General features: G+C 31.4%; 1 protein-coding gene across 6 annotated transcripts in view; it reads left to right on the plus strand.

Moving 5' to 3' along the window:
- Positions 1-23467, plus strand: part of LOC125077443 (whirlin) — an 87321-nt gene extending 63854 nt beyond the window's left edge. For 2 of the 6 annotated variants that reach the window (XM_047689414.1, XM_047689417.1), the window contains 5 exons: positions 19321-19326; positions 19795-19875; positions 20956-21225; positions 21526-21666; positions 21756-23467. In XM_047689414.1, coding sequence (XP_047545370.1) covers positions 19321-19326; positions 19795-19875; positions 20956-21225; positions 21526-21666; positions 21756-21836 — 579 coding nt within the window. In that variant the 3' untranslated portion in view covers positions 21837-23467. Of the gene's footprint in view, positions 1-19320; positions 19327-19794; positions 19876-20955; positions 21226-21525; positions 21667-21755 lie in introns of those variants that run through there. The other 4 variants (XM_047689415.1, XM_047689416.1, XM_047689418.1 and 1 more) reach the window with 4 other exon arrangements.
- Positions 23468-24002: the final 535 nt, after the last annotated feature.

The raw sequence follows: 24002 nt of genomic DNA on the forward strand, positions 1-24002 counted from the left end.
CTAAAACAAAGATGTTTAATGCACGAGTGACTTTCTCCGGCGAAAGTGTGGCTAAATGTGCCGACTTTATTTTATTTGTCGCTTTCGAAAATCGCAATTTACGAAATCGGTAATAATATTTCTCAAGCCGACATGATTTATAATCATCATATGCTTATAACAATTGATCGTCTTGAGTTATATAAGTATTTTCCGTATAAAAATCTGAAAATACAAATTGGCGAATTCACAAACAAGTTCAATATGAATTTAATAACATGCTATGAAACTGCTAGTTTTTATAGGGTTGTTAAAATGAATGACTATTATTATACTTCTTACAATGGAAACGGGTTCATTGTTTTATTTCCGGCCTCGTAAACAGCAGAGATCATGATTTATACGTTATTTGATTTATTTAAGCATATCAAGCCTATTGTCTATTACATTGAATTTGAACGAAGTCTAATCATTCAATATAGGAATTTTAGCAATGTATTGGAGCCGAAATGAATACCAGCGTGCTATCTTTATGTATTTAATAATATAAATTAAACATTAGCCGAAAAAAATTAAGAACTATGACGAATCTAACATCGAAATAAAAACCGATTATATTTTAATTAAATATTCGATTATATTTTTTTAATTAACTTGTATAGTCACTTGTTTCATTTATAATATTGAAAAAATATATTATTGTTATTCTAAATGTTTCAGTCACAGAAATTTGTGAATAGAACCACTTTTAAATATAGAAACGCTATGGTTGAGTCATTTAAATCCTGACGATTTATTTTTATATAAAGGACAAACGCTTAAAATATTTTTTATTCAGTGGTGATGTCGTAATTGAGAAAGCGGGTTGTCTGTGGGAGAGTACATTATACGTACTGGTTTAGTTATAAACGCGCGTGACTCAGGGTCGGAGTCGTACAACCTCCTTACGAGAACAATCACAGTAATTTGTAATGTAAATAGGTTTTATTATAATTGAAGTAATTAAAAAATGATAGAATTATCAAATAGTTACGAGAAGAGACCGATTTTTTATTATATCTTTGTGATTAAGAAAATATTTACTTAACGCTTAAAATTATTTTATTTAATTAAATAAAATAAAAAGTATTTTATTTTTATATTATAAATGAAATGTAATTTTGATATCATGATAAATAAGGCCTTTTTAACAAATAATTGAATAGATTATAAAAAGCGTGGGCTATGACCTGATTTTAATGCAGGATAAATAATAATTTAATTGTATTTAATTAACATAATTATGTTTTGTGGGATAAAGTTACGAATGTGTTTCTTGTCGGTTTTTTTTGGTAGAAACTACAACCAGTGGTAGCTGTATATTTAATTTAATACTGTAACATAACGATCCAAAGGTACTTATGGAAGTTTAACTAAATAAAGAATTATTATATTTTTATGATTGAACACTGATGATGTTCAATGTAATTTAACTTAGAAATATCTTATTACTATTTATTGTTTGATTTACGAAACAAATGATTAAACCAGTTATAATGTTAGTATTTTCGTCGCTAAGCTATTTCATGGGAAGAACAAAAGAATTAATTAAGAGATTGAATACATTAAAAACGTTATAGGTTTGGCTGATTGTGCACGAATTACGCGCTAAGTAGGCAGATGTTTTTAATGTAATTTTTATCGTAGAACAAGCGGTACATATCTAATAAAAAAAGGATGATCCAAGCAAAAACCGATACCTCAATAGTAATAAGAAAATGGTATTCCCTCGCATGAGAGTAGCAAGGCATGCCGGAAGTCGACGTCGCGTGCGCTGCGCAAGCGCTTCCGATTATAGTAATGGGAAAATGTTTATAATAGAAAGTGTTTTTTTTTTCATTCGTACATATTTTCGCTGTGTAAACTATTTACAGTAGGTGTATTAATTTGTTCATGATTATCTATTAGGATTAAAATACGTGTAATAATGTACGTGTTGCTCAAACTAACTTTTCCGAAAAAGGTTTTAATGTTTTAGTGTCATATCGCTATAATAAATTTGATCTACTATTTCACCGTTTTTATGTTTAATAAAATACGCATTGTTTTTTTTTACAACAATTGTTTTAAAATGACCACAAACATTGTTTTATCTGCCGCGTGCTAATTGAAATTTAAAATGATTGTTATTCGTGATAAATATTATCTCTTCGTTGATTTGCTAATTATTTATACTCGATTGCTTATAAACAAAAAGCGGTCGATACTCTCTAATAGTGGCATATTATTAAATTTAATAAGATTAAAAAATATATTAATTCTCTTATCTTTATATTCTATAAGAAATATGCCCAAATTCAAACATAATAAAAGACAGTATTTGCGTCCCACGATTGGCAGCGCCTTGGCTGAAGAAATACTTTATGTTTCTCACAACGCCCATTTGTATGGACAAACACGACTTACCACACGGTGACACATTCGTTTGTCAACGCTCTTGATGTATATAAATAAGTTAAACATCTTTATATAAATAAACATAGACAAGTTGAGAAAATTTTCCTCCTCTGTTTATAGGCGGATTTTTTGTTTGGCAGCTATTGAAGCAGAAATAAATAATGTTCGAAATTCAAATTATTCCTTTTCAATGTTTCAATGATTCTGGTCGAATATTAAGTTCTGAGGAGAAAACTAGTAATAATAATTATCAAAAGGCACGACGTTTTACTAGTCTTATGTCATACTATAATACATGCAATACAAATTACAAAAGGCTATGTGATTTAACTCGTGACTTGCACTCTTTGCCCTTTGATGTACTTACTGTAATCGTCTAATGCAGAGTCTCAGAAGACTTTAATTAAGAAAGTAATTACTTAACTAATCATATCCATTAGCCAGCTGTTCAATAGTATTTCTTGTGAGTGATTTTTATATTATGTCTGATAGTTGTATGTGTGTGTGCGTGTGTGTGTTTGTGTTAAGCAGAAGTAACAGCTAGTACTACAGCCCCTATCGTTGGGTTAAGGTCTCTTTTCCATTAGAGAAGAACGAAACACTTGTGATGGAATATCATTCAACACGTAAAGTTTTCCTTACGTCGTTTTACTTCACCTTCACACAAGATGAATTATTTCACACAAGGTGCTTGTCGGCTTGAACCTGCTAACTTCGGTTAAGATTCGGGTCACCTCGGGATATGTGTCAATTACTACCTACTTCATAAAACGAAGTAAGTATCGTGATAAATTATAATGAATTAATATTTTTTTCATTAAACATAAATTCCTATATAACCTATTATAATACTGTCCATTTGACATAAATGTGATAAAAAAATTGTATCGAAAAAAAATATTTTAATAGTACCCTTGCAAACCGATGATACAAAACAAACAATAAATGAACATAACATTAAGTAGTATGTGGATCAGTATGACTTAGCATTAATATAACAAGTTTATATGTAAATGCTTTTACCAGAGTACTAACACTGGGCCCATAACAATAAGACAGTCCTACACATTGTGCGCGAGGCCTTTCTAATGGCCTGCGATACGTGACAGTACAAGTTCCTTCCAATTAAAGCTCCTTTCAACTTTCACTTAACAATTTTTATACAGACTCGAGAATTCAATAACAGGCGTCATTATTGAGTGTCTTCCATTGTTACGAAGAATATTGTTTCTGTCAAACTATTTAAAAAAAAAACCTACCCGACCCGGCTTTGCACGGGTGTACTAAGGAGATAAACATAATAATAATAATATAAACATAATAATGACACAGCCTTTTCATTAGAACTACTTGAGGCGATTCAAGTTAAGATTATTTTGAAGTGATTTAATTCATTTACGCATTGCGCATGCCTTATAAGGGGCACGATTTATTCTGAGTTAATCGATAAATATCATCATAACATTAGCTTTGCGCAAAATATTTATAAATTATACACCAATCCCTACCTCGTGAATCAAACTGTCTATCAGTGTTCGTAAACACATTTTGTGTTTCTTGTATTTTTTGAGTTTCTGAAATTAGTTTGAACACACATACAAACTTAACGCAACGGGAACCTCATTTATAATTGAAGATAATCATATTTTTAGTGAAATAAGACAATTTACAGCATGTAGTCCTTGTATATGTATATCGAACCCTTATACTGAAAATTACTAATTATAATTAATTAATTTCTCTTTCTTTTTTAAAAGGATATAGACTTGATAGATTTGTTCATTTCTATCAAAGCAAAATATTATACCGATAAATGTATATAAAGTTTTTATTTTTTTGTATTTCAGAATACGAATGTGTATAATATAATACACCAACTACATTTACAGTTATCTATTTAGACAGAAACACTTTTATTGTACTTACATATTCACAGATATTTACAGAAGTACTAAACACAATAAACACGTTTGTACAATAAGGAACTCTTATCGCTTAAAAGCAATTTATTATATACGGATAGACAGGTATACGCATAGTTATTAAAAACATTTCTAGATAGCCTTTCATTAAAAATTTATTTTAGTCTAGAAGATGAATGTCTTTGTCAGTAGTAAAATTTCAACTCATTTTTTTTTATTGTAACAAATTCATAAAGAAGTTTGTAGAACCTCAACAAGTTTCATTCTTTTATAATAACATGTATCATTTATCATGTGAATCGCTTACAAATTTCTTGAACAAAGAACAGCTATTAATAGTGATCGTTAATTACAACGTTTCACATAATATATTTATAATACTAGTGACGCAAAGCAACAATTTTATACTTTTCTTTTAATAATCACGTATAATTACTACAGACGCGACATGCCTTAAGTAAAAATCGTTAGTAATAAAAGAGAAAATAAAATGTTATGTCTCTATAGTGCAAAGAACTCGTATTTTAACCGTAACACGAAAGAGATTTCTTTGAAGAAGGAGTTATAATAGTGATTGCTCAGAATTACCGGCTAACACGAGAGACTTTATATTAAGATATAAATAAATAATAAACTCAAGCACGAATCATATATTTTCCGAATAAAATATCCTTATAAAAGAATTTAGTCACTTGAAAAATATAATGCAAAATTTATTATTGTGCATAAAATAATGGCTATTCAATTCATACTGGCTGTCAGTGATAGCAAGTATAAAATGTTATTAAAGAGAAAAGCCATCAATGTTTGTGTCAAATGTCAGGCCATAAATTATAGTCAGATGACCAGCGGCGTAGTTTACAGACTCACGCGCAGACCTAGTAAAGGCCCGATTGACGTTCCCAGGGCCCCAGTTAGTTCCGGGGTCACCGTGCTAACAGACCCTCACACACTATCTTTACGAGCGAATGTTTTCATATAGAAATATTACCTTAAAATGATTACCTTAATACAAGTTAACGTTACGTAAAGATCGTATTCATAAGAGTTTGACAATATTTCTCGGAATACATTATGTTTATCTATTTTACTTTTTTAACATAGTTTTTAATGTTTGGCCGTAAAAAGATAACAATTATTTTGTAATATTTTGTGACAGCAATAATAAATGAAAGGCCAGGTGGGTTTCAAACCACGCAACAGTTATTATTCTACGGCGAAACAAAACTTGTATTTACGGAATTCTGGTGAGAAGATATCAGTAATAAGCAACGTAATTACGGAAACAACGGGCATAACAACTCACATCCCAAAGCAATAAAAGGAATAGTTAATCTCCATTCCTATTAGCTTTGTCACGTATTATTTATTTCAGATTTATAGCCAAAAGTATTATTTATTTCAAATTTATAGCCAAAATTATTTATTTCACATTTATTCGCAAGTTTAATGTTCAAATAAAATTAGAATCTTTATGTAAAAGGGCGAAGACAAAACAGTTCAGCACCATTTTCTCTTCTGTTAATCAAATGATTGTATTTTTCTTTTATTTATATTTATTGACAAGTTTGAATGTTATTATTTTTTAAAATAAAAGTAAAAAATGTTTGAGGCATGTAAATGCATATATGTTATTCTCAAATTTACAATAATGCTTATGGTCGAATTTAAAACACTACTACATGAACGCTATTTTTAATGGCTCTGAATTTTCTTTTAAATTATGGTATAGTTTATTTATATTTCTCTTTGCTTTCTACTAACTTTCGATACAATAATTTTGGAGAAACTTAAACGCCAAGCTTACGACTAATTAAAAAAAAATGTAGCTATTGGAGCATAACAAATTACACACAACCAAGTCAATGAGAAACAGCTGGTTAAAACTTTTTCAACGTAGAAAAGGACAGCTAGTTGATGTTGTTTAAGACTACACGAAGCATGTACTTAATCTCTATTAAAAAAGAAAAGAACAGAATATGTTCTCTTAAGTGTTACTATATTTAACCTATCGTTATGAAATGACATGTTAAATGTACCCTGGTAACCGAATGATAATGTGGCGCAATTTATATAGAAGCACTTAGCAGTGCAAGCAGCGGTGCTTGAGCAAAATAACGCCAAGCGAGCACTCGTCGCGATAATTGCGCTGCCGGTGATAATGAACGCTCTACTTTAGCCGTGGGCCACGCTGCCTGCTGTTCCCACTTTGACCACTTCAAAGGTTCCTGTTTTAGGAACGTAACCATTTTATTCTAGAATCGTTTTTCCGGCGGGATGTCAAAATGAAATGGTAAAATGAAATATGTTTTCCATTATTAAATTTATGTATTGTATAAAAACCATGTGAAGTATATGGAAATTTGAAAGTGTTTTTTTTCCTATCGAGTAAGGCATCTTGGAAAAGACTCTTTAAAATGAAGTTAGGATTTCTTTGATCATTTTTCATTTAAGCCCGCACTTAGGAAATTTAAGGGCTTCTAAGTGGCCTTCAACATGTGCTTTGCTATGTTACGAAAATCATAAAAATTAAATTCGCTAACAACGTTTTTTCGATACTCTTACCCTCGTATATTCGTTTAAGCGAGTGTAAAAAAATATGTTGAATTTTCAAAATAGTAGCAAGTATACATTTTTGTACATTTGAGAAGTATTTTAGCTACTTAGATTTAAAAATAGATAATAAAGTTATCAGAATTTTAAAATTAAAAAATATATATTGACATCATTAATCAATTGTCTTGAATAGTTATTTTTTTATATTTAGGTATTGAATTGACAAAGTAAACAAATGTTTATGTTTATGGTTTAGTTTTTAATGCCATTTAAACAATAAGAAAGTATAACTACAATATTATAGTACCTAACAAAAACATATAATTTTATTATTATTATGGCTACCTTATTTCCAATAATAATAACAGGAAGGCAACCTAACCATACCATGTAATACTGTATGTAATGTGCCTTCGGCTGAACCTGATATTTCCTGATTTAACAATTTTCCCGCCTCAGTTGCTCCACTTTCATTTTTTAGAAGTTTTCTGCTTCAACAGATAAGAAGTGGTAATTTAAAAATGCCATGCGGCCATAGAGTAATAAAAAAATTAAAAAAATCTCCGTGTTAGAAATTTAATTTTTTTTTTGTATTAAATAAAATAACTTTTTTATTTAACTTACCTATGGATTATAAAATACATATAGTCATTACATATGTTTTACATATATCGTGACAGTGGAATATATGGGACTTGTCAAATGAATCGGATGAGCCTGTAAAATCGGAGGTGCTAAAACTACTTATTCTTCCGAATAACTTATGTAATGCCATTTATTTAAATTTAAAATTTTATTCTTTATATTTGTACGAATTGGGAGTAGATAAAACTCATCTACGCAAATTTGTTTACATTCCTACTGACTTTGTTAGTTGGATACAAGTTTGGTGAAGCGAACATAAATCCGTGTTTTAAAGACGTGTCGGTACTGACTGTTTGAAACTAAAGGTAAATTCATAATTCGAATAGATATCAAAATATAATAATTAATAACTGACGAAGTAGATGAAAATATTTATGATATATAATTTATGAAATATTTTAGTTATTTCTTCGATTTACTAATGTCGTGTTTTTCAAGAGAAATATTTTATCAGATCCCGTAATGACAGTATTGGTTTAGAAATCATCGCATTGTGGACATACTTAGAATAGCATAAATATACATACATATAACCGCGCGAGTGAACGTACTGTTTGAGTAGCGGGATTACAGACGGCAACGTCGTGTGCGATCTAAAGCAGATATTCCACTGACGCATCGACACGGATTCGACGGCAACATACTGATTATAAAAAACACACGTGTCTTATATACGATTTGACTTTAATAATATTAAAACATTCAACCAATAAACATAAACAGAAGGGTTGACTATCTATGCAAAGTTAATCAAGATATAAGTAACTATATAGTGTTTGTGTAATCACTGGAGTACAAACAGATTATTATAACATGACAGAGTTATTGAACGAAAAACTCAAATAACTTATTTATTTTCAGAAACAACCTCAAGTTTATCTACGTATATACTTAAGGAAAAAACAAACAAAACGGAAAGGACACTAAAATAGGAAACGGAACGTTCACAACGAATCGACCTTTCGGATACGTTGCATCTGCGAATTAATTCGCGATTCGAATCTCATATTACATTCAGTATCGCACACACGAGTGTTATATATCGCGGTCAACTCAGCCTCCAGTGAACAACGGCCTTAACCCGTTCCGAGTTTCATGTTACAACGCTAATTAAAAGATCGAACGAAAGAAACTCGTTCACAAATTGATTCTACACGGAATCTCTCTTTGATTCATCGCATCGTAATTATCGGTTTCCTTTCCCTATACTGTGTATATCTAATTACGACTGCGATATGAAACACGATCAAAGTAACCAATTGGAATATTATACATATAAATGAACTGTGTATAATTGTATATATTCAGTAACATTTATATATTACATGTGTCCCATACACATGTAATTATATTATTATGGGCTACATTTTTATAACTGAACTTAGATGTGAGTCCTGTTTCTCGTGTTGTTACAGAAATTCTAAATAAATGTTTTGTAAAGTTTAATTGGTAAAAATTGCGTTTTATGGGATAAAATTACTATCTATGCTAAAATTATAAATGCGAAGGTAACTCTGTCTGTTCACGCTTAAATAGCTGAACCGAATTAGAGTAAATTTGAGAGAAGGATATAAGCTACTTTTTTAATTCACCTCTCGAGAGGCAAAGAAGGTGTGACGTGACGGTTTGTGTACTACTGGTAATTTTTTTAAATGTCGCACGGAAAGAGCCACAGGTACAGCTAATTTACTAAAAGTAGTTTATTTTAATACGATAGTTATCTGTTTAAGTTTGGAAACAACTGCAAATGTTTTATAATATAGTAAACGAGTTACGCGTTATATGAATTAAATGAAGTCTGTTAAAAATAGGCAAAAATTGTTATTTTTGCATTCAATATTAATTTTAGTTATGATACATTAAATAACGTCATTACCTGAGGCTGTCTATACCTTGCAAAAACATATGATTACCGGCAATGATATATAAGCGTTGGCAATTTTCTAAATATACTGTAAATGTGTATTGAGGTCGTTACTTGACTTACTATGTTTGTCAAACGATTTAATTTATAAATATTATTATAAATATTTAATTCATCACAAGCTCCTCAAAAATAAAAATACTATATTATTTTACATCGAGATATATTTTTTTGTTTTATAAATATCGAGGTTAGACTAATGACCGTAATAAGTATAAAATGTCAGCCCTAATAAAGTATGGTCGAAGAATAATAATTAACCAAAAGGACCAGATGGCTGTCAGTCGTTCAGGAGAGAACCTACATAAGGAATTTACCATGTAACATTAGCCTCGATAACTGCAAGACAACCATTGTCCCGGATCATGGTCTTGTCGTTAGCATTAATGCACTACGAAATAGAACAACAGATGGTATCATTAATTTGATTGCACTTGTAGCGTCTGATAACATTTGATATAAGGACACAAGTGATTAAATCACGAGTGATTAGTTATTAATTATTTCTTGATTTCAAAGGAATAACAATATTGAAATTTATGATAAATTTACTTTAATCGAAACAATAAAAGAATCTCTGTAATACAAAATGATCAAAATTCAAAGTAAAAATATACTTTTATTTTTATTGATTAAAATGATAGTTAGTTAGCCAAATACTGAAATTAATACAAGTAATTGTTTTAGCCACGGCTGTGATGGTATCAATTTGACCTAGACTTAAATACAATCAAGCGTGCAAAATAGGTAAATAGAATAATATAATAATATATAAAATGATGTACTTTTTGACGCCTAATTTAGTTTTTTCAATTTCAAAATGTACCTTCTATAAAAAAATTATTATAGATTGCATTAGCTACCCACTCGTTTAACAATTAAAATTAACGGTCGAATTCAAGTACTTTTTCCATAAAATTTTATTTATAATACTTATTGAAATATATACGACACGCAAATAAAAAAGATTTTAATTAAAACGTTTGCGGCAGCGAAATCATTTTTTTTGTCCATGGCCCAAAAAGAACTGGCAAACAAGCTAAGCTCGTTCTCGTCACCGCCAGCGATGGGATGTATCTCGTTAACACACTAATACATCGCGCAATACACATCGTTACTCAATATTAAATGAATGCGGGTTAAACTCGATATTATAACAGGATGTTTCAAATAAAAGTAAATGCAACTAATTTTATACACAAGACAAAAAGAAACCATTGAAAATGTTAAAAAACACGTTTAATTTAGCGTGTTTCCAGGTAGCATGCATCATAACAAAAATTGAACACAACATCATTGTTTACGTCTTACCACAAAAGCGCCATGAAACAGGTAGACAATCAAAACCTTAACCTCAATGTAAGATTAACTCACCTGTCACGGCTATCCTCCTTACTCTTCACTCTGGCTTTTATTTGTAAACAAATTGAAAGAGTGTTTTTAATCGATAATAACGTGTGCACGGTACAGCAACCAGTATACGACTGTCGAGTGTCGACTAGTGACTACTCGACTGGCCGACAACACTCGATGACGGCACAAGGCTAGGGCTAGCTGTGCGAATCGAGTTTGTACGACAGTCTCTCAAGTCTCAACTGGCTACCCATGCGTTGACTGTGTGCTTGCCGCACTTATTCTAAATGAATAAGTGCGGAATAAGCAACTTATACACTATGCCATTTTTGTAACCTATAAATTTGAAATAGAATTGTTTAAAACAAAAAACGCTTATTTAATTTTATTAACATTCCAAATTTAAAAACACTTCTATTTTATTGTTCTTAGTTACATTAATAGTTTTGCATCACCGAATATGTTAGTGGCCCTTGTTTTTAACATCTGGTATTCTTCACCAATACACCGATTAAAATTGCTGCTAACTTAATCTTTAATTCTATTATTTTAACTTCGTCCAAATAAGAATGATGAAAAGAGATTCCATTCATAAAAACATTGGCAAATAAATCCACCAAGCCCTCGGCATAGGTTTTATAATATTGTCAACGTATATCTGAATATAGACCGTTCTGCGTGTAGAATGTAGAATGTCTATACAGCTATTGTTCAAAAGTTTTTTTATGTTTTACATTTTCCCATACGTGGATTCCCATGTAATTGGACATCATCTGTGTGATCAAGATATTCATATTTCACTCACGGTAAAGTGAAAAGATTTTCATTTTGTCTTGTTTGTTTATTTTCCACTTTGATAAGATGTAACTATATTTATTTAGTTTCAAGCATTTCTGTGAGAAAATATGCCATTAATGAAAAAGTAACGCAAATAGTTACATATATCATATTCTATAATCTGCCTTAGAAATTAATTAGTAAACTAAATAATAATATTATTATTACTATAATTAGTTTTTTTGCTTCTATAAAATATAAATGCATATACAGTGTAAACTCTTTATAATGTTATCCTTTATAACGATAAACTCCCTATAAAGTAGAAGTGAGCACAACTTGGTTGGTTTGCGTTAAAACCCACATATTGATACACTCTTTATAGCGATACAGCCATTCTCCATCACGAAGAAATATGTTCATATTTTTAGACGGTATATATTTATTATCGGTATTATTGTTTATGTTATGTTACCAAAAGACTTTGAAGTTCCGAAACATCCGAGGTCGGTCTGGCTTTTGTTATCCTTAATTGTCTTGACAAAGCCGAATCACCACCAACAATTCAACAAGCCCTAGGTGCCACTAAGTTGGCAGAATTCTTTTTGTCAAGATGATTCCACCACATATCTAGATATGAATAGAATACATCAAATAATACAAAACAAGTACTGGCATAGCAAAAAACGTTAGACAAAGTTATCAGACTATATGTGTAAACAGTAACAGTAAATCTATAAGCATATTTTATATAAGACATATTAAAAATTCTTGTTAATTTGGTTAATTTTTTAACTCTCTATAACGACAAAAAATGCTCAGTCCCTTGAGTTTCATTATAAAGAGTTTACACTGTATATCTAAACACGTAAAAACAACGATACATTTTACCTTAATATGATAATTGATACGATACGATAATAAGTAATGAGAGCTGTTTATACGTTGTAGACGCTTAAAGCGTGAAAGTGGTTATATAAACAGTTGCAAACTCAATTACTGAATAACATGTCACTATATCGGAGTATCGGCTGAGCTAATGCTAGGTACGGGTATATTGCCAGGCATTTCGCAAAGCTCACTGACTCAGACTTTATCCGGCGCGCTGTCCAGTCTCTTGCGAAATGTTTCAAAATATAATTATTCAACAAGAAAAGGTAAAAAAAATATGACCCAAAGAGGTTTAACTTTTATTGTGTAAATTTATCCGAATGAGACTGACGTAAAAAACTGGTCCGGCTTTAAGCACCGTTCTAGTTATTGTATAGTTATTTCAGAGAAAAAACATGCCCGTAATGTAAGATGTAGTGTAAGAAGAAGACACGAACTGAAATATATGGTCGTTTTTCAATTGTGTTGCTTTTCCACCCACATCAATCCATTTTTAACGTGTAAATTGCTAAAATTAACAAATTTACTAAACAGGAATGCTATGCCCCACTATGATTTTTTTTAAATATTTTAGACAAAACATGAATTTAAACAGTAAATTTTAGAGTTATCATGCCCCAGTGCTTGTCTTAAATTTCATCTTATTTGACCGTTATAATTCAACATATTTCGACGTTACGGTATTATTTGATGAGAAGCAAAGATTTAAATAGAATACAACAATTTTTAGGGTTCCGGAGTACAATACGTAACCCTCATTCTTGTTCGTCAGTGTATTTGTTACATACGATCTCCCAATAAATTGCAAGAAAGTATTTTGTTGTCATTTTTACTTAATAGTAACAAAGTATCGTAATAAGAGATTTGACGATTTTTCTTGAACATATGTAGCTTGATCGATGATAATTTATACTTTCAAACCAATTTACCGTTTTAACTGTAAATTATAAATAAAAAATGTTGTTTTTAACTTTCATAATATAATATTTCACTTTATTTGAATTAACCGTTTTAGAGATAAAGACGTCAGTCACGATCTTAATTCCTTACAAAATATTCTAGCTAAATATAAATATTATACATATATATATACTACAATAAACGAGTCCGTTTGGTTTTACTCCAGACTGGTTGACACACGCGTGTGAAAGGGTTGAGGGGGGCAGGGGTTAGATACTGTTTGTCCCTTTCTGGTCCTCTCATAAATAGCTTGAAAAACTTCATGATGATGTCAAAGCGTAACAAAGAAACAAACTTACTTTTATATGATAGAATGTGAATACTCAGAACCCTCGCGTGTTTTAAGTTGCTAAAACTGTCCAAATATTCCCACGGATGCATATTATAAGACTAAAAAAACCTGTTATGATATATACCCTATTCTAATCATTAGCGGAGAAAAGTTAAATAAACAACATTTGACAGCAAATTGACACGATATTGTTGGTCGAGAGCTTGATTACTTTATGATATTCACTATGGATTTGTGAAAAATGACGTTTTCCGAATTTTGGAAGTAAAATTAAAGTTAATATAAATAGTTAAGTGTAATAATGTTGTGTTATAAACAAAAATATATTAATCATAAACAACACACGTAGTGCACAATATAGCTGAGTTATAAGCAAATCGCATGAAATACGTAAATCTCAGGTTTATCTTTATTCCTACTTCGATTGGAATCGGCTATAGAGCAGAGTGTACCCCAATGAATGTCAAATTCTTTATTAACTTGATAGGCGTTTAATTTTAAGAATTACTTAATGTAATATATAAATTAAAATCAATACATATAAGTCCGCAAATATAATTTTATTCATAGCGAAGATTCGCTCGCGGCTTCGCTTACGTGCAAGGGGGAGCGGTAAGGGCTAGGTATCTTATGTCCTTTTTAATGGCTGAGTAATTAAAACTGAAAATTAACAAATAAACAAACTCATCGAACTTATAATACTTATTAGGATGATTGCTTTATTTTTATAAGTGAAGTTAAAAATATTAGTACTATCGGTGGTCCTTCGAAAACAAAATTTCAACTATCAAGTCTCTTATCTAGTCTATCTTATCTAATCATTATTTTTAGTTTAATCAAAGTATCGCATAATAAAATACAATAGTGTAACAGTAGAACGAAATAAGCATAGTATCACATTTCTGTAACAAAAACTGTTACTTATCAAATTTATAAATAAAGTTCCCGTAAGCGATACGTTTTAATTTAAAAACTTATTAACAATCATATAGTACCTAATTAATATTAATATTTTTTTTGAATCTGTAAAGTTTGCAACGTTATATAATTATAACACTAGTTATATGTACGCGGCTTCGCGTTTTAGGTGTTGGTCGGCAGGTGTTAGGAATAAAATGTTTAACCTTCCTTGCGGTTCAAGCTTCATACCAAATTTCATCAAATTAGATTCAGCGGTTTGGCCGTGAAAGAGCAACAGACAGACAGATAGACCAGATAGGCAGACAGAGTTACTTTCGCATTTATAATATTAGTATAGATGAGCGCACGATTTTACATAAACGAAAGTAATCTATTTATCTTTTATGAACAATTACATTATCTACTCAAGCATTACTCAGTGAACAAAAAATTAACTTATTATTTTATATTTTATCGTAACGATGGAATAATGTAATTTCTATTTATGTAATTTAATACAACAACAACATTTCTTCGATCTATTTATATAGGTTCAAGTGAAATTTTCTATACCTACAGCTAGTGTTAGGGTTAATACTCTTATAAGAGTACTACAGACTGTCAACAAATTGGAGCGAATTTATACAGTTATGTTAGAATGGCAACCTTTATAAATAAAATATAAATGTAACGCAAAAATGAATTTTAATACGAGTCGGCATTAGTTTACCACATAGAGTTACTGGAAAAATAAATTTACTAGTGATTTTGCTCTTTTTGTAAATAAATATGAGTGAACAGGGAAAATCTATTTTATTACAAGTCAAGGAAGCAGAGTAACCACACAAATGATTTGCTTAATAACAGGATTTATTTTCGTTGCACATCAATAGAGACATTATTTGCTTCTCTGAAATTTAGTTAAGGTTATTGCAGTTCCTAAATTTCGATCATAAGTTAAATTATAAAATAAAGTCTACCAGTAAGAAACCATTAAAAATATGAAAAAAATTATAATAATAAATTCGAGTGTGGGAACTATCGTGGAAATTTTGCATGTTTCGTTTTTTGTTAAAAAATGATTAAGACAGATGTTTTGATTCGGAGATAAATTTAGTAATATCATTTATAATTGGCTACGCATCGTGGTCGAGATAAAGTTATTTGAACATAGTCAACTCACGTTCGAGGTTATCTTTTGAATAACGGTTCAACAAGTTAAGAATTTATGATAGCTAATATTGCTACATAGATTTTTAAACTATAAAAAACCGTAGCGTAGTATATGTATTTTAATTTCATAAAATCTATATTCCTACTGTAATTACAACCAAATTATTAAATATAAAATTTTATCCAGATATTTTGTAAAGTGTACCAACATAATTAATCAATCGAACAACATTTTTAACGCAATATCTTTGCATGTCGGATCGTAGATTTGAGATTAGTTTTTCTATGAACACTTTAATTTATGCGAGTCAATAACCTATTCTCTGTCTTTTTTTAATATCACTTGTATTATTGGGATATAGATTGTTGGTAGATCTATAGATTGCCACGTATATACGTACATCTAAGAATTAGATATTCGTTTAAAATCTCTGATTGTAGATATAATATAATTAGGCGTAGGTGTAGTTCTGAAACGAAAAAATAAGTATAATTAATTAATTATATTTATTTAGTATTTTTATATTGCTTCTTTCTTTTTTTTTTTCGGATGGAGGCCTCAACAAATGATCCAATTCATAAATAACTTTCCAATAGTCCCGTATGTTAAATTGACATATTACGTATATACGTTGTAATTTATTTGAGATATAGCGAGTCCGGGCGCTTTCCAAGCGAACGCTGCCAAAACTATAAAATACTCGCCACCCATCTTGACTTTATTTCTCGTTATTTTTTGTCGAATGAGATAGACATAAACATTCACAACTCTTCAATTCAATCATTCACCCTTAACGTGCTAATGCCTCATATACCACTTTTAGCAACATAAAAAATGGTACTTTGAGTTATCTATAGTAACGTACCAGTCAATGCCATCGCTGACTTTTCTTTTAAACTTTTAGGAATCTATCATATAAGTTTTTGTGCATCTGTTATAGTTTTGGCAGCGTTTGCTTTAAAAGCGCTTGGACCGACAAATTCATTTCCTGCTACATCGGTATATTAGCGATTTATGGAAAAAACCGGGGCATGCTGTAAGACGTATTTACAAACTACAGGCAAAAAAGGTTTTATGTTTATTTAATTTATACTATATTATAGCATAAAAGTTTAATTTTGTACATGGAAAGTTGGGACGGGCAGCTAGTATATAGATAAAGTGTGCACATTAAATCCAGTATTAATATTTGCATCTCATTTGCAAGCAGATATAATTCGTGGCTCTTAAACTATATTCTAACTGGGAAGAATTGTTCTCGAGAACAGAAAGCAACTGTATCTATAACTCTATCTATATTAACACAATTTTAAGCACTACACTGTACGGTAATGAATGTCTTAGGTATGATTATTTATTAACTCTGTATTACAAACTTTTAATGGACTTCAACTCAACTCATGGGTGAACTGTAGCAACTGAATTTTACACCATCGTCACCCAGCTGATTGAACAGAATTGTGCATACTTTTACTGCCCACTTGGGGCCACTTTATGATGAGTGCTCAATTCTGCTCTTAGACTTTGCGACTGAAAGAAAACTTAATCCATCCTGACATGCGCCGACAACCAAACTGCCCTCGTTATTAAAAACATAGTAAAGGAATAACTCAAGTTATTGTGTTTGTAATTATAAGTGCAGCATAAGAACTAAATATTATCCTTTGTACCTGAATTTACATTGACTCACTCACCGTTCAAACTAGACAAGATAATTAAAAGTATTGCTATTTCGTGCTACGATAACTGATGAATGCATGGTGCTTGCGGGTAGTATTTACCCTAATATGCTGGCACATATCCCAACCATCAGTAAATTAAGAGTTATATACATAGAAACACATATATGAAGTACTTGTGTTACGTCACCGCACAACAAAAATACTCCTAGTTAATTGTAAACAAAAATTATAACTGTGTAAAAACATTTTATCTAAATATCAAAGTGATAGGTTTAATTATATGTGTTTTCTTTATTAAATTGATAAATAAATGTCGAATGTAAATACATCCACGTTTCGATATTATTGCGGATTACCGTTATACTTCGAGTTCGCGAAGTATCTTGTTAAGCGCAACTTGAACTTCGAAAGGATCCTGGGAACTAGGACAGAATTGCCCGATATAAGACGCTGCCAATTAAATTAATATAAAATAACGGCTTAACGCAATTACCTTTACACTTGCTTACAATTAAATCCATTCAAAAATATCTGTAAGCCAAATCGTTGATTTTAGTGATCATTTAATTACTATGATAAATATTTAAAAAAAATAACATATTTTTTAATATTTATATTAACTTGCATAACACTTAAGAACAAATTTAGTTATGTGTATTTTTAAACGTGTAGTTTATCCGTTAAACTATTTGTGCATATATGTTTATGCATGTTAATAAATCTCAATGGTCCACTAAAAAAAACGGCGTATGACGTCGTTTGCTGTCACGGCTTTCGAGACCGTCTTACTGACCCCGACCCCGACCCGAGGCGCATGTATGTTTCATATCAAAAATAGTATATTGAATTAAAGCAGTTTGTACAAACAATTGTAGTTACTAGACATTACAGATTTTTCTTTATTCACTTTTGATGTGTATGTTTGTTATGTTTAAGTTTCACAAACGCATACAGTACTTTCTTAAACATTTTACAACGAATCTTATGTTAATTTTACAATTAAAGTAGGTACCTTCTTAAACTTGAACACATACCTAAGATTAACTAATTACTCTCAGTAATCTTTTTTTTAAATCCAGTTCATAACTTATCGGTACTTAGTTTTAAATTGAATTTATTTACAACGTTTCTGTATTGAATAATAAACTATTTCAAGCACAAATATACATTAACGCAAAGATATATATAAAGTTCTCTGTGGGAATAAACTGGAGTTACACCTGGCAATAGCGATCGGCGTGGCAGCGTATCGCAAGCGGGCGCGTGTTCCCCGATACCATCGCGTTGTTTATAGAAGAGACTAACGAGGCGCGCCGTGTCGGCCGAGGCTACAGGACCGAGATAATCTGATACTGGATAAAATAACTATCTCGTCATGTCAGCATTCCTCGCAATTATGTTAACGCAAAAAATATATCGCCATTGATTGCCCGTAAAAATACACTCTTGCAGACGACTTGCGTGTGTAATTTTTCATTTTAAATCTATTTTACGACAAGGTATTACGTGTAAGGTATTACCTAATACTATAGTTAGTTATTTTTATGTCACGAGCTTGTATAAGGAAGTAAATTTTCGAAATGAAGTGTCATTGTGTAGGCTTGTTGAGGATAACCACAGACGAGACGGTCGGACAGCTGACGTCGGCGAACAGTCGACCTGACAACCAAACAATGGCTTTAGGCCATTATGATTTGTTGCATGACTCGAATGTTAGCAAATCTCACTTCACGATGAGGCAATGTCAACTTGTTACTTGTTTTTTCGAAAAACAAAAAGTGTAATTTTTGTTTATTTTGTTTCATGCAACCTTGTTAATTAAAAAATAGGATCAGGTACGTATTCAGTTATAATAAAGTGATGCCGTAATTTATATTAGTATTATTTATAAATAAATAGTTTTATAAATATATTACAAATTAAATTCTTTTTTAAGCTTGGCCAGCAACTTGACTATACTTATATCTCTAGCAGTAGAATTTGCTAAGTGTGCGATGTCATTGGGTTGTATCTGAGTGCTAATTTAAGTAAAAGTATTTCATCAATAATACAGGTATACTCATACAAAACATTACCTACAGTTTAGATTAAATTTGTTAGTTACCCCTAATGATCCTGCACTTAATTAGGAAGTGACCCGTAGTACATACTTAGATTTTGTAAAATCATGGATAGTTGGCACTGGGGTTATAAATTTGTGAGTATGGACAAAGCGCGTCCTGGGTTATAATGTAAAGTGTGAGCGGCGCGGGTCTGTTTGTGTCGGAGAGAGCTCCTGGCGCTGAGTGAGTGTGATGTTTCAGTGCGGCTATCTCGAGGGACTGCGCTCATCACTCGGTGGCTGGACGCAGAAAGTTAAATCATGGTACTGGGGACGACCTCTAGTAAGTGGCCCGGCCTCCCGCCGACAAAACAATCGGCAAACTGTCCTAGCACATTGAAAACTTTCTTTTGCACGATATTCAAAAATCAAGTTCTTCTATTCAAAATTTTCGCTTTATAAACGGAACGATGCTTGATGTTAGAAGATCAATTTATATGTTTTCACTTATTTTATCGTTGCACTTCATTTCGGTGTTAATTTTTTTTTTTACTTTCTTTAATATTGTTTCATTAAAGTTCAGAGTAGTGTCGCACACCTTTTGATTCGGTTTCATTAGATAGTAGAGGTCGAGTGTCTTGAATGGGTAACGTTGCATGAAGAAATTAGTGAGAGACAACAAATAGTCGTTGCGGTAAACAAGTAGTACCTAAATTTGTATAGAAAGTAATCGTACATATGAAGTTTTATTATTCAATTGCTGTTTTAAATACCTTTGATTGAAACGTTCTTTATAATAATTTTTCATTAGTGCATGGAGGATAAAATTGTTTTAGGTCTCGGTTAAAACTTTGACCACTTTTTATTTATTATGTCGTATAAATGCTTTGTAATTTCTTTTTTAACACTTATGTTGCAGTATAATTTTTTTTTTTGAAACTGCTGTTTAGGTATGCCAATTGGGTTAACGAATTCTCATAAGACATTACACTTGTAAAATATACCTTTGTACCACGCCACCGAGTGATTGAAACGCATGTTTCCAAGCCTCCAGCTCACATCTCACTTACAGCTTCTCGATACATTTGTCTTACAGATCACTGACATTTAAGTAACTGAGAGGCACAAGGTTGTATAAGTGAGTCACGCTAAGTATTAGTCCAGTTGTCGCGAGTTACTGCCCTCTGCCGCCCAGATACACATGTCGCAATTAGAGCACTCAGTTGTTATTAGAGGCTGATCAATTTTGCTGATTTTAGCGTAGCATTATGATATTAGTGTGGATGTGGTATATAAATTTTAAATTAAAATATATTAAGATAACTAAAAAGTTAAAACTATATAAATTAATTAAAAAACATGTAAAGCTAAACCACCAATCGAAATTTCGATTAAGAACGTTTTAAGTAAGTCATATCGACAGGAATTGGCCCACAAGTTGTCACGTAGCTTCGACATGAAAGAAGAAGGTGGTGCTTTACTTGAGGATCGAGGTGGGATCCGCAGGCACCAGTCTATGCAGCGCCTGCAACATGGGGAAGCGCCGATCGACGAAGGCAGAGCAGCGAGAGTCGTACCAGACCACCATGGAAATCTACACATCTCTGTGAAGAAGACCAAACCTATCCTTGGCATCGCGATCGAAGGTGGTGCCAACACTAAGCATCCGTTGCCTAGAATAATCAATATACATGTAAGTGTTTTACCTATTGCCTAGGAAGTTAATTGTAAGTATTTTTAAACCCACTACAGTAGTAATTAGTTTCAATATAATAATAAATATACTTATCGGCGCGCCAACCTGACAAGACTATTATACCTATTAAAATTAGCTATGAAACAAACTAGTAAAATAGTTTGAGAATCATAAGTACCATTTAAAAAGAATTTAAAATCTTAAGATAATTAATATAATGTATCATCTACTATAGTCATAACCTTCTGTACAATATTTAAGTATTACTATATAGATTGTCTGTTTTTAATATTCTAGGAGCATGGTTCAGCATACGAAGCTGGAGGGCTGGAAGTGGGACAACTAATTTTGGCGGTAGACGGGCATCGAGTAGAAGGGATGCAACATCAGGAAGTTGCTCGACTCATTGCTGAATCATTCGCGCAAAGGGATAAACCGGTCAGCCACATATTTATCTTAAATAAATATATTATCATTTAAAATGGATATTTTAAATGTCACTAAATTACTTTTTTTTACAATTTTAGGAAATTGAGTTTTTAGTCATTGAAGCAAAGAAGTCGAACCTGGAACCAAAGCCGACAGCCCTTATTTTTTTGGAGGCCTAACATCTACTCTCCCTCCCCGCCAGCGACCCTCCAGCCGCGCTGGGCACCGCGATGCCGGAGGTCGACCTCACCGCGCACACCACGGAATAGCCAACTCTAACCTGCGCTGCCATATGCTCTTCTGAACGTCTTTTCGAATCTGAACGCTTCTCGCGTTAATCTTCAACTGTCATTGGACACTCTCGACGCTATATCGACTTTAACGAAAACCTCGTGTGAGAGTGTCGAGCGATTAGCGAATTCGATTTAAAAACGTTCGCTCTACAGAGGATATTACGTCGAAATAGATGATGAATGTTAATAAAGTCAACTATTCCTATCCTGACGTTGCAACGGACTGAAATGAGAAAAACGCAGGTATCTATTTTAAAGTAGGCTATACAAAATTAATGGCACAAGGGAGGCGAATAAACTTTATATTATAAAATTGATATTTGACAACAATTACGCAGAAACTTGAAAAAATATTTTCCAAGTACACTGCCTAAAAACATAACGGAATAAATTAAATTTGTAATAAAAACGTCCCACTTTTGCCCCTTTTGAATTTTGGGATTTTACGGATAGTATCAAAATTTTTTGAAATTCTTTTCTAGGAAGTAGTATTACCAATTTTACCGGTAGTCTGTGACTGAATTTTATAAGGAAAATCATACTTTTAACTATTGTAATTTATGACATCAAATCAAAATCACATTTGAATAAGTCACAATTAAAAACTGCAGTTAGGCACGTCTGATACAATCTGCAAATTATTTAATAGAAATAGAATTTGAAAAAACGAAGGTAACATTAGATGAGCTAATATGCAATAGATTGGCATCGGTGCTATGAAAACTAAACTTTCAACAGTCGATCCTCGGATAGTCTCAACATGTAGTGGTCACTAGTTCGACGTGTAGAGCTTACTTCGGCGCGTACATTGCATGTCATGGCGTCATCGGTTCACTTACGTCATCCATGTGCCATCAACGTTGCAGTCAATTCAGAACAAAGCACTCGTGTCATCTCATCGCAGGTCGTTGTACCGACAGTATAAGTACGAGTAGAGAAAAGCCCTAGGGGCCATCATCTTGTCATCAGTAGAGCAGAGCTTGCAGCACGCGGCGCACTCCTAAGCAAGCTGTATTACTAGTATTGGCTTTTTACCATTTTGAGAATTTTATCTGACTTTACATTTTGCTTTTCTATTTTGTTTTTTATTCTAAAATCACACCAAATAAGATTAAAAATACTAAATCATTAGTAATTTATTTATATTATTAGTCATGTTAAAAAAAATACATTAATTTCATTTACTTAGTTCAGTTTGCTTAGCGTATTAGAACTGAAAGTGCGCCAAACATGTCATTCCATTGGTAGTTAAGCGGTGAGTTAAGGGATTTATGGCGGAGAGGGATTTTAGCCCACTCTTCATTTACTGAATACGTAGATCATAAGTAAATGTGTGCAGTATAATCAATTTTTATGTTAGATGATAGTTGAACAAATTGGCTTTATATTATAGTAGTTCGCAACTAAAGAAAACACAGTCGAAAATCATTTATAGAATTTTGGGATTATTATTCGTCTTAAAAATAAAAGAAATATACAAGTGAATAAATTATTAATTAATCCACTATTATAAATATGCTTATACAAATTAATACTATGAATATTATTATAAATATATGTATATACATATGAACTAAAACTACAAATATTTACACAATATAAAACGTTATGATTTATCTGCCATGTCTTGTAACATTAATGTTGCAATATCTAACATCGATGTTTTGTAAAATGATATAATATATATTTAATAAAACTATAAACATAAAAGTGGGTAAATTAAAAATTGATTTTTATGTATATAAATATTACTTAAATTGACTTGACGTTATATGTGACCTCGAATATATTCGTCTATGCATAGATGTCAATGTGTTTCGCTAAAGCTTTTTAATCTGTACAGCTGCTCTGTAGATATTGTATCGTTAATTATACAATCCCACTTGTATCTAAATCTTGTAAATTTATATAATGTAACCTCTTCAAATTGTTTTATCTAAATGCATTTAACGTTGTAAATATACTGAAATATCTAACCGTAAGGTGTAAATATAAAGTTTGAATGTATTGTAAAAAGATATAATTATATCTCATGAAGTTAGTGCCAAAGCG

Source organism: Vanessa atalanta, chromosome 3, assembly GCF_905147765.1.
Source record: "Vanessa atalanta chromosome 3, ilVanAtal1.2, whole genome shotgun sequence".
Taxonomy (NCBI): domain Eukaryota; kingdom Metazoa; phylum Arthropoda; class Insecta; order Lepidoptera; family Nymphalidae; genus Vanessa; species Vanessa atalanta.